Source organism: Moschus berezovskii, chromosome 11 (assembly GCF_049115385.1).
Source record: "Moschus berezovskii isolate FMDL1 chromosome 11, NW_MosBer_1.0, whole genome shotgun sequence".
Lineage (NCBI taxonomy): Eukaryota > Metazoa > Chordata > Mammalia > Artiodactyla > Moschidae > Moschus > Moschus berezovskii.
The window spans coordinates 108,464,415-108,478,797 of NC_142470.1; the positions used below are offsets into that span (position 1 = coordinate 108,464,415).

At 48.1% G+C, this 14,383-nt stretch overlaps 1 protein-coding gene across 4 annotated transcripts in view; it reads left to right on the forward strand.

Moving 5' to 3' along the window:
- Positions 1-12,569, forward strand: part of MERTK (MER proto-oncogene, tyrosine kinase) — a 122,215-nt gene extending 109,646 nt beyond the window's left edge. For 2 of the 4 annotated variants that reach the window (XM_055399356.2, XM_055399357.2), the window contains exons 16-19: positions 1,979-2,088; positions 3,227-3,386; positions 4,264-4,400; positions 9,839-12,568. In XM_055399356.2, the coding sequence (XP_055255331.2) occupies positions 1,979-2,088; positions 3,227-3,386; positions 4,264-4,400; positions 9,839-10,352 (921 nt within the window). In that variant the 3' untranslated portion in view covers positions 10,353-12,568. Of the gene's footprint in view, positions 1-1,978; positions 2,089-3,226; positions 3,387-4,263; positions 4,401-7,223; positions 9,694-9,838 lie in introns of all 4 variants that reach the window. The other 2 variants (XR_008682398.2, XM_055399358.2) reach the window with 2 other exon arrangements.
- The last annotated feature ends 1,814 nt before the right edge of the window (positions 12,570-14,383 follow it).

The window sequence follows — 14,383 nt, forward strand, 5'->3', positions numbered from 1 at the left end:
TCCTAGAAATTAAAATATAGAAAACCAAATGCCCCAAATATATGGAATAGAGGCACAAGGTTTCATGCCTGAGTTGCTTGCATTTTCTTTAAGGGTAAAGGATAATTGAAGCATTTTGTCATACAGTCTGTGATTGGTGTATGTCTTAGTTGGGAAATGTAAATCATTAAAAATTCAGTGTCTTGGGGTTTTCCTGGTGGTCCTGTGGCTAAGACGTCATGCTCCCAGTGCAGGGGGCCTGGGTTTGATCCCTGCTCAGGGAACTAGGTCCTACGCGCCACAGCTGAAGGTCCCAGGAACCACAACTGAGACCCGGCACAGCCAAAGTAAGTAAGGTTTTAAAAAATTCAGTGTCTTCATCAGTACGACTTCAGAAGACTCAAGCGCCATAGAGAGCAAGCCATGACAGTCCAGCCCCTCGGGGAGAGTGTGTCAAGGATGGACTCATTTATGAGACGAGTTCTAGGAACTTGTGAACCCTTCTCTTTAGGGCTCCGATTGCATTAAAACCTTGGATTATTACACAGAAGTCTTCCCGAATCATCACCCTCTAAATCAATCCCAACACGGTAGATTTTGGTGCTTTGATTTTTACAACCTAGGGGGAAAAATACACACTAGACTGTTCAAACTTAAAGAAAGGCCCCCTCGAGATACAAAAATGAAAATTCCTAAACCCTTACTTGTGGTTCTTTGGTCCCATGATAAGGAGTAAAGACTATCCTACTTTCTGTCCAGAAGAAGAAAAGTATCTTTCAAAACATTTTAAAGTGAAACGATAGCAGATGTGGGTGCATAATTGGAAACAGCTACTTCTCGGGGGCTTTTTGCCATCCAAACCCTAGACCTTCCCCCACCCACTCCCCCACTGAAGCCAGACCACCCCTCCTTTCCGCTCTTGGTCCGACTGCTGCTCAGAAGGACACAAGGATCCCATTTGACCTTATGACTTGTGAAAAGACTATTACTCACTGCCAATACTTCTGAAGAAACAATAAAACATGATATTTGCGAGAAGTTTTAGGGTTTGTTGTTTGTGTGTTTTCATCCCTTTTGAAAACCTCCTTTGTGAGGTTGCATGCATGCCCAGTCTTTAAGTCGTGTCTGACTCTTTGTGACCCCATCGGCTGCAGCCCGCCAGGCTCCTCTGTCCATGGGATTCTCCAGGCAAGAATACTGGAGTGGGTTGCCATGCCCTCCTCCAGGGAATCTTCCTGACCCTGGGATCAAACCCTCGTATCCTGCATCTCCTGCCTTAGCAGGCAAATTCTGTACCACTGAGCCACCGACATTGGTGATGTGGAAATTTCCTTGTTTCATGGCCACACTTCTAAGAAATAAAGCCACCATTTTCCCCCTCAAAGGGAAATAACTTGGTTTCCTTTTAAAAAAATAATCTCTCAGGAATTCCAGCAGTTAGGACTTGGCACTTTCACTGCCATGGCCTGTGTTTAATCTCTGTGTTAGCCACTCAGTCATGTCTGACTCTTTCTGACTGCATGGACTGTAGCCCACAAGGCTCCTCTGTCCACGGAATCCCCCAGGCAAGAATACTGGAGTGGGTAGCCATTCCCTTCTCTAGGGGATCTTCCCAACCCAGGAACTGAACCTGGATCTCCTGCATTGCAGGCGGATTTTTTACCATCTGAGCCACCAGGGAAGCCTGTGGGTTCAATCCCTGTTGGGGAATTAAGGTCCTGTAAGCTGCACAGGGCTTCCCTGGTGGCTCAGGTGGTAAAGAATCTGGATTCAATGTAGAAGACTTGAGTTCGATTCCTGGGTCGGGAAGATCCTCTGGAGAAGGAAATGGCAACCCATGCCAGTATTCTTGCCTGGAGAATCCCATGAATGGAGAAGCTTTGTGGGCTATAGTCCGTGGGGTCTCAAAGAGCCAGCCACGACTGAGCAAGTAGCCTCCAGTCGCGCAGTGCAGCCAAATGATAATAGCGATCTCTATCCTCATGTCTCCCGCCCCCAGCACATCCCCCTGCAGACTCTGCTGGAGTTCATGGTGGACATCGCCCGGGGGATGGAGTATCTGAGCAACAGGAACTTTCTTCACCGAGATTTAGCTGCTCGAAACTGCATGTAAGCGTCCTGGGCCATCCTGGAGGCAGTGGGACCTCATGGTGGTAGATATTTGTAGGACTGGTGGGTGGCACGTTGCTGTTAATATAGAGGAGGGCTCGTTTTGGGAGACGGCATGGCTGGCTCTGGAGATGGAATTTCTACCACCCTGAGATATGACTGGGTTTTTTGCTTGAGGGTTTTCCCTATCTCTGCCTCCAAGAGTCTGGTTGACTTCCAAAACTTTCCCCTGTGACTTTTTTTTTTTTAATTTTTATTGGAGTCTGGTTGAGTTACAATCTTGTTTTAGTTTCAGGTGTACAGCAAAGTGAACCAGTTGAACATATACTTCATACCCGCTCTTTTTACATTGTTTTCCCATATAGGTCATGACAGAGTATTGAGTAGAGTTCCCTATGCTGTGCAGTAGGTCCTTATTGGTTATCTCTTTTTTATATAGTGTGTGTATAGTGTGTATATATGACTACACTTTTATTTTCACAGTCGCATGCAGCTCGGAGTCTGAGCTGTGACTTTTGGACCCTCCCCGACTGCCGTCAGGTTTTTTGGATCCAGAATTACATATAAATCAACTCATCATGCCTGAGAAATCCCATGGACAGAGGAGCCTGGCAGGCTACAGTCCATGGAGTCACAAAGAGTCAGGCACAACTTGGTGACTAAACAGCAATCATGAAGACAGTCTTGAAAAGCATACAGTTCTGTCCTGAGTTTTCACGGTGCTCTCTTGTGAAGCAGTTCTGTCCTGACTACACCAGGACTTTCCTTCCGCAGCGAAGAGATGAGGCTTACGCAGGAGGCGTGGGCGCCAGCTTCCCCTCTTCAATCGGCTTCAGTGGCCACTCGTGTTCAGTCGCCCAGTCGTGCCTCACTCCTCGTGACCCCCTGGGCTTCTCTGTCTCTGAGATTTCCCAGGCAAGAATGCTGGATGGGGTTGCTATTTCCTCCTCCAAGGAGTCTTCCTGATTGAACCTGTGTCTCCTGCACTGTAGGCAGACACTTTACCGCTGATCCACAGGGAAGCCCACTCTTTGTACTTATCCTGAATGTTTTCAGCTGCATCGGTCGCGGCCCTGGGATTGGAGGCTTTGCCTCTGATGTTGCTGAGGATGTGAGCTCACTCTGTCTCTCTCTGTAGGTTACGAGATGACATGACTGTCTGCGTGGCGGACTTTGGCCTCTCTAAGAAGATCTACAGCGGTGATTACTACCGCCAGGGCCGCATCGCGAAGATGCCTGTGAAATGGATCGCCATAGAGAGTCTCGCAGACCGAGTCTACACCAGTAAAAGTGACGTGGTATGTTCAGAGCTTTGATTCGGGGCCTCGCATTGCAAAGATAAAGGCAACTTTAAAGAAATGACCTCAACTGGTGCCACAGGACAACTTACTCTTTGATCAACTGAGGATTGGGGCAGGCTCACCCTTCTCTTTTATTTGTTGCTTGATGCTTTAATTCTAGGTGGGACGCTAGATTGTGGTGAAGTAGCCTGACATGCAGAAGCCCTTCATTTATCCCCACTTTTCTCTGCTACAATATAGTGACTTATCACCTGCAACTAAGATATTTCAGATTCACATTAAATGAAATTAATTCATCCAGTGGCTGTTTGAACCAAGATGCTGTATAAAAGGTGCTGTGTAACGACAGATACCCTTAACCAGAGATTTGGGGACAGAAAACAGGGCTTCCCAGGTGGCTCAGTGGTACAGAACCCACCTTCCAATGCAGGAAATGTGGGTTTGATCCTGGGGCTGGGAAGATCCCCTGGAGGAGGAAATGGCAACCCACTGCAGTATCCTTGCCTGGAGAGTTCCATGGGCAGAGGAGCCTCGTGGGCTACAGTCCATGGGGTCACAAAGAGTTGGAGACAGTTGAGCCCACAGGCAGGAAAAGAAAACACTTGCCAACCACAGTAGGAACAGAAACAGAGCAGTGAGGTGACAGAAGGCTAGGCTGCGTCTGTCTCATCCCCAAACAGCTCTAGTAGAAACGGGGAGCGTGCCATCCCAGCCCCGTGTCACTGCCGTGCTGGGAGAGCGGCGTGTCCCTCACATGATTGTCGGCTCTGTGTGCCGTCGCCAGGGCTCTGAGGAAATGACCTTTCCCAATGACGAAGTCCATTCAACCTTTTCTGGAGAGACTTGAGCCCTCATGTTGTCGGTTTGTCCGCAGTGGGCATTTGGCGTGACCATGTGGGAAATAGCCACACGAGGAATGACCCCCTACCCCGGAGTCCAGAACCACGAGATATATGACTATCTTCTCCACGGCCACCGGCTGAAGCAGCCCGAGGATTGCCTGGATGAACTGTGAGTCAGTTGCTCTCCATCTTGGGGCAGCCGGCAAAGGCCTGGGGACACACGGCTATTAGGGTGGGGCCGCTTACAGGTGGGTGTGTGCAGAGGGTGACACGCACAGACGTCGGGACCAGAAGCCTCTTGTGTGGGGGCAGGCGGCGTGTGCTCATCTCCAGTGAGCCCACATGTGCCCTCAGGGCCTATAATCACCGCTAGGAAATGCAGCCGGCCTTCGTGTGGGTGGAGGCAGAAGCGGCACATGACAGCCAGGTGTAAGGGGCTTGAGCGCCTGCAGGTTTTGGTGTGTGCTGGGCTTCCGAAAACAACCTGCCATGGCTGTGATGGAGGACTGTAAGTCCTACAGACACACAGGTTGGCGTCACAGCGCGTGGGGAACTCGGATGATTCAGTGCCCTCTCTCTCTTTTCAAGAAAGGCTGGCTTTATTTCTCAGCGTGGGGACAGCTCTCCATCGCAGCACTCAGGCGACTCACAGCGGTGCCTTCTCCACTTGTGGAGCGTGGGCTGCAGAACTCAGGCTCAGTAACTGTGGTGCACGGGGTCGTCCTTGCAGACTGTGAGCTTCTTGTTGTGGCCCATGAGCTTAGCTATCCCGCAGTATGTGAGATCTTAGTTCTCCAACCAGGGTCTAACCCGTGTTCCTGCATTGGCAGGTGGATTCTTAACCACTGGACCACCAGGGAAGCCCCTTCGCAGATTTTATAAAAATAATTTCCTGTGGCTCCAAGGAGAGGGGCAATCTCCCCATGTTTAACAAGAACTTCTCGGGACCAGGGACCTGCATGGGCTCCATCATGGAATGCCTTGCTGGGCTGCTAGGGCAGGTGGGCCTGTGCAGGACCCCTCCACACACACACACACAGACACACTCACACTCACACGCTGGCTCTTCTTTCTCACACCCATGAGAATGCCCCTGTCAGTTTGCTCATGGGCCTCCAACATCCCATCTCAGCCAAACAAAAGGAAGCTTTTTTGATCAGAGCCTTACTCTGCTTGGAGGTGGTGGTGGTGATTATGGTTGTCAATCCATAAAATTTAGAACAGAAACAGAAAACCCAAGCCCTTTAAAAGAAAATCATGAAATCCTAATTTAATTAGATCTGGGGTTTCATGGTCGTTTCTGCAATGGCCACATGAATGAAATGTTTCCTTCTCCAAATGAGGAAGACCGTTCCATGGAGCAGCACTGAATAGAGCGTTCTGTGGCTGCTGCTGTCTCGGCCCCTCTCGTGAGCCAGGAGAAGCTGACTGCGAGGTCTCAGCGAGGCCTGAGCTGTGTCAGCCTGTGGTCTCAGATGATTCAGAGCCAGGCGAGGGAATGCTGAGTCGGTTTTCGGTTTTCTGAGAGACTTTGTGAGTGAAAGAGCCTCAGTCTCAGCAGTGCTGGGCGGCTGGGAAGCCGGATGAAGCAGCGACTCTGGTCTCTGTGCCCGACTGGCCCCTCACGCCACTGCAGGTGTGCAGAGGCTCTGGTGAACCAGGCATGGTTCCCAGGCCCCCTCTAGAGTCTGGATGCTAGGAACAACAGAATCCCCCAGAGAGGCCTCTGTGTTTCCAGATCTGGGCCTTTTCTCTTAAAAACGAGGCAGGCCCTACTGAGACTTCCCTGGTGGTCCAGTGGTTAAGACTCTGGGCTTCTATTGCAGGGGCACAGGTTTGAGCCCTCGTCAGGGAAGTTCCTCATGCCATGTGCTGAGGTCAAAAATTTAAAAAAAATGTTTTAATAAAAATAAGGCAAATCCTTCTGAACATCTCTGTTTGCTGTCTAAACTTAGTGGAGATAAGTTGACGCCTGTGTTTGGTTGCCCCTTGGTCATTTTATAGCTTCCCTGGTGGCTCAGTGGTACAGAACCTGCCTGCAACACAGGAGACCCAGGTTCTATCCCTGGATCAGGAAGATCCCCTGGAGAAGGAAATGGCAACCCACTGCAGTTATTCTTGCCAGGAATTCCCATGGACAGAGGAGCCTAGTGGACTACAGTCCAAGGGATCACAAAGAGTTGGATATGACTGATCACGCAGAACACATGCACGGTCATTTTTCGGTCAACTCTGAGAAACACAGAGATGGACATACCAGTGTGCACCTGGAGCCCTGCTCCCTGATGCTGCCTGCTGAGGGCCATCTCTTCTCATGGCATCACCCCTGCCTCCAAATGACCAGGTTACAGGCCCTGCTCCCCATCACCCAAGAGGCCACCCTGGGAGGGGCTCACATCACCTACAGGGGACATTCCTAAACTGAACTCATGGCCTCCCAGCTACAGCTGCTGTGATTAGCACTGTCACTGTCCCCCGGCCCCAGGTGACACATGGAAGCCACCGTGTTCTTTCTTTTCCCACTGTGTCCCATCAGCCGGCAGGTGTCCTTCGGGGTACCCCTGGCCATCCCTTCCCCCAGTACAGGCCCACCTCCCGGCTATTGTGGGTCCACTTCCAGAGTACTGCAGTAGAGTGAGCCACAGGAATTTTTGGTTTCCCAGTGCGTATAAAGTTTACACTGTAGTCTAAGTGTGCAATAGCATTATGTCTAAAAACCTGATGCACATGTCTTAATTTTTAAAACACTTTATTGCTAACAAATGCTAACCATCATCAGAGCCTTCCTCAAGTCATAATCTTTTTGCTGGTGGAGGATCTGGCCTTGATGTTGGTGGCTGTTGGCTATTCAGGGTGGTGGTTGATGAAGGTTGGGGTGGCCATGGCGAATTCTTAAAATAAGATGATGAAGTTTGCCACATCGATCAACTCTTCCTTTCATGAATGATTTCTCTGTAACAGGCGATGCTCTTTAATATCATTTCTCCCACAGGAGAACCTCCTCCAAACGTGGAGTCAGTCCTCTCAAATCCTGCTGCTGCTTTGTCAACTTTGTTGTTGGTGGTGGTGGTATTGCTGTTGTTGTTCCGACTCCTTGGAACCTCGTGGACTGCACCACACCAGACGCCCCCGTCCTTCACCATCTTCCGGGCTTGCTCAAACCCATGTCCATTGAGGCGGTGATGCCATCCAGCCATCTCATCCTCTCTCATTCCCATCTCCTCCTGCCTTCAATCTTTCCCAGCACCAGGGTCTTTTCTAAATGAGTTGGCTCTTCACATCAGGTTGCCAAAGTATTGGAGCTTCAGCTTTAGCACCAGTCCTTGCAATGAATATTCAGGGTTGATTTCCTTTAGGATGGACTCACTTTATCAACTAAGTTTGTGTAGTACTCTAAATCCTTTGTTGTCGTGTCAACAATCTTAACAGCATCTGTACCAGGAGTAGGTTTCATCTCAGGAAACCACTTTCTTTCCTCATCCGTGAGAAGCATCTCCTCATCCAAGAAAATTTCATCATAAAATTGCAGCCATTCAGGGAATTCCCTGGCAGTCCAGTAGTTAGGACTTGTTGCTTTCACTGCTGAGGGCCCAAGTTTATTCCCCGGTTGGGGGACTAAGATCACACAAGCATGCTGTGCAGCAACCCCCTACCCCTCAAAAAAGGCCAGGTTAAAACTGCAGCAGTCCAGTCACAACTTTAGCCTTCCTTCTCATGCTAGTTCTCTTGCTGTTCCAACCATGTCTTCAGTCGTTTCTCTTGCTGCTGTTATTCAGTTGCTAAGTTGTCTCCAACTCTTTGTGACCCCATGGACAGACTTCCCTGTCCTTCACCAGCTCCCAGGGTTTGGTCAAACTCATGTCCATTGAGTCACTGATGCCATCCAACCATCTCACCCTCTGCCACCCTGTTCTCACCCTGCCCTCAATCTTTCCCAGCATCAGGGTCTTTTCCAGTTAGTTGGCTCTTCAAATCAGGTGGTCAAAGTATTGGAGCAGTTACTTCCTCAACTGAAGCCTTGACCCTCAAAGTCATCCATGATGGTTGGAATCACCTTCTTTCGAACTCCTACATCTGATGATATTTTGACCTCTTGCCATGAATTACAAATGTTCTAATGGCCTCTATCAATAGACTACGGAATCTTTTCAATAATGTTTTCAATTTACTTTGCTCAGATTCATCAAAGAAATCTCTATCCACAGCAGCTATAGCTTTACAGAATATATTTCTTGAGTAATAAGATTTGAAAATCTAAATTACTACAGTATGATATTGTGTTAGCCGGCAGAAAATAGCATAAATCTCGTACATCTTCATCAGAGCTCTTGGGTGATCAGGGTGTCAATGAGCAGGATTATTTTTAAAGGACTCTATTTCTCTGAGCAATTGATCTCAACAGTGGGCTGAAAATATTCAGTAAACCATGCTATAAACAGATGTGCTGTGATCCAGGCTTTGTTGTTCCATTTATAGAGCACAGGCAGGGCAGATTTAGGGTAATTCTCCAGGGCCCCAGAACTTTTGAAATGGTAAAAAAAAACAACAACACTGCTTTCCACTTAAAGTCATCTGCTAATTGCATTAGTTCCAAACAAGAGAGTCAGTCTGTGCCTTGAAGTTTTGAAGCCAGGCCTTGATTTCTGCTCTCTGGCTATGAAAGTCCTGGATGGCATCTTCTTCCAAGGAAGACTGTTTTGTCAACTCTGAAAATCTGATGTTTGGGGCAGTCACCTTCATTCATTATCCAAGCTACGTCTTCTGTGTAATTAGCTGTAGCTTCTACCTAACTCTGCTGCTCCACTCTGTACTTTTATATTATAGAGACGGCTTCTTTCCTAAAACCTCAGGTTAGTTTCAAACTTTTCTTCTGCAACTTCCTCACCTCTCAGCCTTCATAGAATTGAAGAGAGTTAGGACCTTGCTCTGAATTTGGTTTTGGCTTAAGGGAATGCTGTGGCTGGTTTGATTTTCTATCCAGACCACTGAAACTCTTCCATATCAGCAATAAGGCTGTTTTGCTTTCTCATCATTCGTGTGTTCCCTGGAGCAGCACTTTCAGTTTCCTTCAAGAATTTTTCCTTTGCTTTCACAACTTGGCTAACTGTTTGACCCAAGAGGCTTCTGGCCTGTCGTGGCTTTCATTCTTGACATGCCTTCCTCACTAAGTTTAATCATGTCTAGCTTTTGATTTAAAGCGAGAGACGTGTGACTCTTCCTTGCAAGAGCAGGGGCCCCCGTGTCTGTGAATGGCCGTGCATGTCTGCTTCATGGAGCAGCAGCTGATGGCCAAGACGTAGCAGCCCCACACATGCCCGAAGCTGCAGCCGCCCCAAATCAGGGGCTGTCCCAGCCCAGGGCTCACCTGTTGCTGTCACAGCACTGCCCTCATTGTTCACACACCTGTCCACCCCAACTCCTCTCGACTTCATTCCTTGAGCCTCCCAGGGCCTGGAACGATGGTAAGTGTGGAGCCAGGACATTGACTCCCACTATCACCTCCATCCCCAAGCCCCTCCATTCCCTCCTAAGTGGGACAACTGGATGGTTGGCACTTGGGCTCCGGGTGCTGTGCTGGGGAGGTCACACACTCTTCTTTGCTTCCAGGTATGAAATCATGCACTCGTGCTGGAGAGCTGAGCCCCTGGACCGCCCCACCTTTTCAGTGCTGAGACTGCAGCTAGAAAAGCTCTTAGAGAGTCTGCCTGCGGTTGGGGACAAAACCGATGTCATTTATGTCAACACGCAGTTTCCAGAGAGTGGGGAGGGCCGGGCCGAGGACTCGGCACTGGCTCAGCTGGACTTGAGCATCGATCCCAACTCCATCATTGCTTCCTGCACGCCCAGCGCCACCATCAGCGTGGTCACTGTGGAAGTTCATGAGCACAGACCTCAGGAGGAACGATACATCCTGAATGGGGGCAATGAGGGGTGGGAAGAGCCAACTCTGGCTTCCCCTGCCTCAGGAACAGCAGAAAAGAACCAGGTTTTACCAGAGGACACGCTGGTAAGGAATGGGGTCTCTTGGTCCCAGTCCAGCACATTGCCCTTGGGGACCTCAGGCCCGGATGAACTTTTATTTGCCGATGAATCCTCGGAAGACTCAGAACTCCTCATGTGAGGAGAGCTGAGACACTGCTCTCAAACCCTGGAAATTCCTACTTTGAAGACCCTTGATTTTTTTTGTATTTGCCTTCCTTAACAAGTAAATGCCCCAGCCGGAAAGCACCACATGAATGTTGTCAAGTCATCATTGTTTAAAGTATATAATATATATTTATTTAAAGAGATAGTGTCTATATGTATATCATGGAAAGAGACAAAGATATTCTATTTTAATAAAAGATGACTTATATCGTGTCACTTTTCTAGCAGATCGTAACGTTTAAGCCCTAACAACCTTATCTGTACGTCTGTTCCTGGATGTTAACATTGGCACAAAATTGTTTTTTTTTTTTTAAGTTTTTTGTCTTTTTCATGAGTATTAAATATTTGTAAAATGAAATGCCCTATTTGTCATTACTCCTGGTCTTAAGAAAAATCTGGTGTTCCCACCTGAATCATGTATTTGATAAGAGTGATTCATGTTTAAAGTTTTATGACTAATGAATTCTCTGATCTGGCTTCCTAATAAAATATGAATGAGGAAAAATGTGTGGTACTTATTTGAGGCTTGGGAAGATATGGTCACTGCCTCAGTGCCTTTGCAAAGGACTTCTCTTGACGCCTGGCCCTTGATGCAGTTGCTCTGATCACTCTTGATGTCATTTCTTAAAGATCTGGAAGAGACTTCAGTGGTTAAAAATCCACCTTCCAATGCAGAGAATGTGGGTTTAATCCCTAATCAGGGAATGAAGATCCCACATGCCGCAGGGCAACTAAGCCTGAGTACTGCAACTCAGTAGGCCTGTGCGTGGCATCTGCTGAGCCTTCACGCTCTAGAGCCCACGTGCCACAACTGCAAAAAGCCCGAGCCCTGCCACGAAGCCCCAGTACAGCCAAAAGAAAGGCACAGAAAAACCACTCCAGGGAGCCCAAAGACGAAAAACAAAAACATCGGAGGGTTGAAAAGTACCATCTGAGCGGAAAGACTTTAGATAAATCATAAAAGGGACTTCTCTGGTGGTCCAGTGGTTAGGACTCCACACTTCCATTGCAGAGGACACAGGTCCCATCCCCGGGCAGGACACTGTGATCCCACTTGCCATGCAGCTCGGCTAAAAAACAGAAAATCATAGATGAGTCCAAGAGGTAAAGCAGTTTTCTGTGGGAAGGCGTGACTTATGGGAGGGAGATGTGAGCAGTGGACAGGAAACAAGCTTAGAGCTCAGGACCCCTCAGTTCACATCATAGCTCTGCTGGGTCATAACAGTCATTGCTGGTTGAGCACCTGTTATGTCTCAAGTACTTTATGAAAACTACATTATACTGTACGTCACTAACATGGGTACCAGTGCCATCATCACGTGTGGGCCGGTAAACTGAGGCTGGAAAGTTTGAGGGTCTTCTATGGCCCCTGTCTGGAGAGGGCAGAAACCAGAATTCAGAACCAAGGAATCTGATTCAAGCATGTGATCTGGGGACTCTGTTCCAGAGCTTCTTGACCTTTTAACTTTAACAAACACATGCATGCGTGCATGCTAAGTCACTTCAGTTGCGTATGACTCTTTTCGGCCCTACGGTCTGTAGCCCACCAGGCTTCTCTCTCCATGGGATTTCCCAGGCAAGAATACTGCAGTGGGTTGCTGTTTCCTTCTACAGGGGATCTTCCTGACCGAGGGATTGAACCTGCGCCTCCTGCATTGGCAGGAGGCTTCTTACTACTGAGCCACCAGGGAAGACCAGGGAGGTACTAGTATTGTCTCCATTTCACGCATGCGCAGATGAGGCAGGAGAAAGTTAACTCACTTTGCTAGTAAAGCAGGCAGCTGATGTGACCAGCTTCAGTGTTGGTCCTTCCAGCGCCCGTGGCAGCCAGGCAGGCCAAGCCCTCTGGTGTCCTCAGGCCTGTTTCACTTGTGAATAGCTTCCCCCAAGCCACTGCAGGCTGCAGAAATCAGCATGTGGCCCTCCTAGCCTGGGTCCTCATCCTAGCTGCCAGCCCAGGTGCCCCAGTCTCCAGGGTCAGCTGACTCTATTGTTACTGTGAAATGCTCCAGACCAGAAAGTTCTGGGGGGTGGAAAGGAATCTGCACTGCTATGAGAAATGCCAGCACCACATTTTATCAGTGAAAGGAAAAATAAACAAAAGGCTGTTAGAACCTATCAAGATAATTTCTAACTGTTGGAAACTTTTGAATGTTATTTGAAAATCAATGAAAGATTTTGTATTACCTGTTTTGTATCATCTGCTTGGCAAATAAAGTTTCCTGTTGGTGATGACTATATAGGATGTCTTTTCCATGCAATAGGGATTTTAAAAGTAACTGAAACATGCTTTGGGGAAATCATGAACCAACTGACTAGTTCAAGCAAAAAAACCCAAGTTAAAAAGGTATGTTCATGGCAACTTCCCTGGTGGTCCAGTGGGGAGGACTCTGCACTTCCACTTCAGGGGACAAGAATTCAATCCCTGGTCAGGGAACTAAGATCCACAAAAGCCATGTGGCCAAAAAAAAAGATATGTTCGAATCTGTAAGATAAAGTAAGTAAATTGAAAACATACTTGGGGGTTTCATACACATTTAATGTGACATAGTTAAAGTAACATGCTTTGTGTTTTGTATTTCTAACTTTAGTTACATAATGTAAACAAATATATAATGAATACATCATCGAATGCCCTTGCCCCCCAAAGCCTGTCCAGTGTGCTCAGTGCGTGCCATGTGGCCTGCGAAGGTCTGGGAAGCCAGGGTCAATTCTGCTGTAGAGAGAAAGCCATGGCTTCCAGCTTTTCCTGAGACATGGCAGAGAAATTAACTTCGCCCAACCCCACAGCGATGCACCAGGGCCTTGGGCCAATGGGACGTGATGGCAGAACACCTCTCTCCACCTCCTTTTCACAAGAGGAGAATAGAGCCGGACTACTCTTGATCAGGGGACTTCCCAGGTGGCTCAGTGGTGGAGAATCTGCCTGCCAGTGCGGGAGATGTGGGTTTGAACCCTGGGGTGGGAAGGTCCCCTGGAGCAGGGAATGGCACTCCACTGCAGTATTCTTGCCTGGGAAATCCCATGGACGGAGGACCCTGAGGGCTTCAGCCTATGGGGTTGCAAAGAGTCAGACATGACTTAGCGACTAAACAACCTTGTTGTTGATACTTGTAGTTCCCTAACTGAGACAGTCAGAACCACTGCACTCTTGGACACATTGGAATATCTGAGAGCTCTAACTTTCAGAGGACCTGATCCCTGACAAAGTGTTGTCCAGTCTTCTGATCATGAACTGATACATAGCCTTTCAAGTTCTTTTTTGTATAAACTCAGATTACTTATGTAAGTGGCTCTTAGGAGAAAAGAAAAAAAAAAAATGGGGAAGAGAAAATAGAAACAAGTTGGGTCATTCCTTTCAGCTGGGCTGGGACCGGGCTGGGGACGGCAAGCGAAATAAACACCCGAAATGCTCTTGACCTTCAGGTTGAGACTAACTCTGCCTGGGGAGCTATTTTTTCCTCCCTTTCTTCCTTCTTTCCCTCTCCCACCTCTCCCCTTTCTTTCTTTTTTTCTTTATCCTTTTCTTTGCTTTTCTGCCAACTCCCTCTCCACTCCTTTTTCTCATCTTTCTGAGTAGAAAGGAGAAGTAAGGATTAGGGTATCATGAGTCAGTCATGCAGCCAGCAGCAAGGGCCAGACAGGAACCAGTTCTGCGAGCCTTCCTCCAGTCATCTCGAGCAGGTCACTTTGTTCTCTCGGAGGCCAAGTGTCCATCCGTGTGCAGTAAAGGTAGCGCCGCCTTCTCCTGCAACCCTTTGGGTGGTTGTGTAGGAAAGGGAGGTGGCAAAGTCTTTGAAAGGACCTTGTACTCGTTATCAAGGTTTTTCCCAATTAGAGGCTTCTCTCCATTCCATTCCTTATGCAGTGCAAGCTCAGCATCTGTCACAATAGAAACATTGTCCCTGATTATGTTACCAACTGCCTCCAATATAATGCAAATCGACTTAAAAAAATGCACTATGTGAGAGCTGCAAGTTAAGTGCTATTTGGGGCAAGATGAGA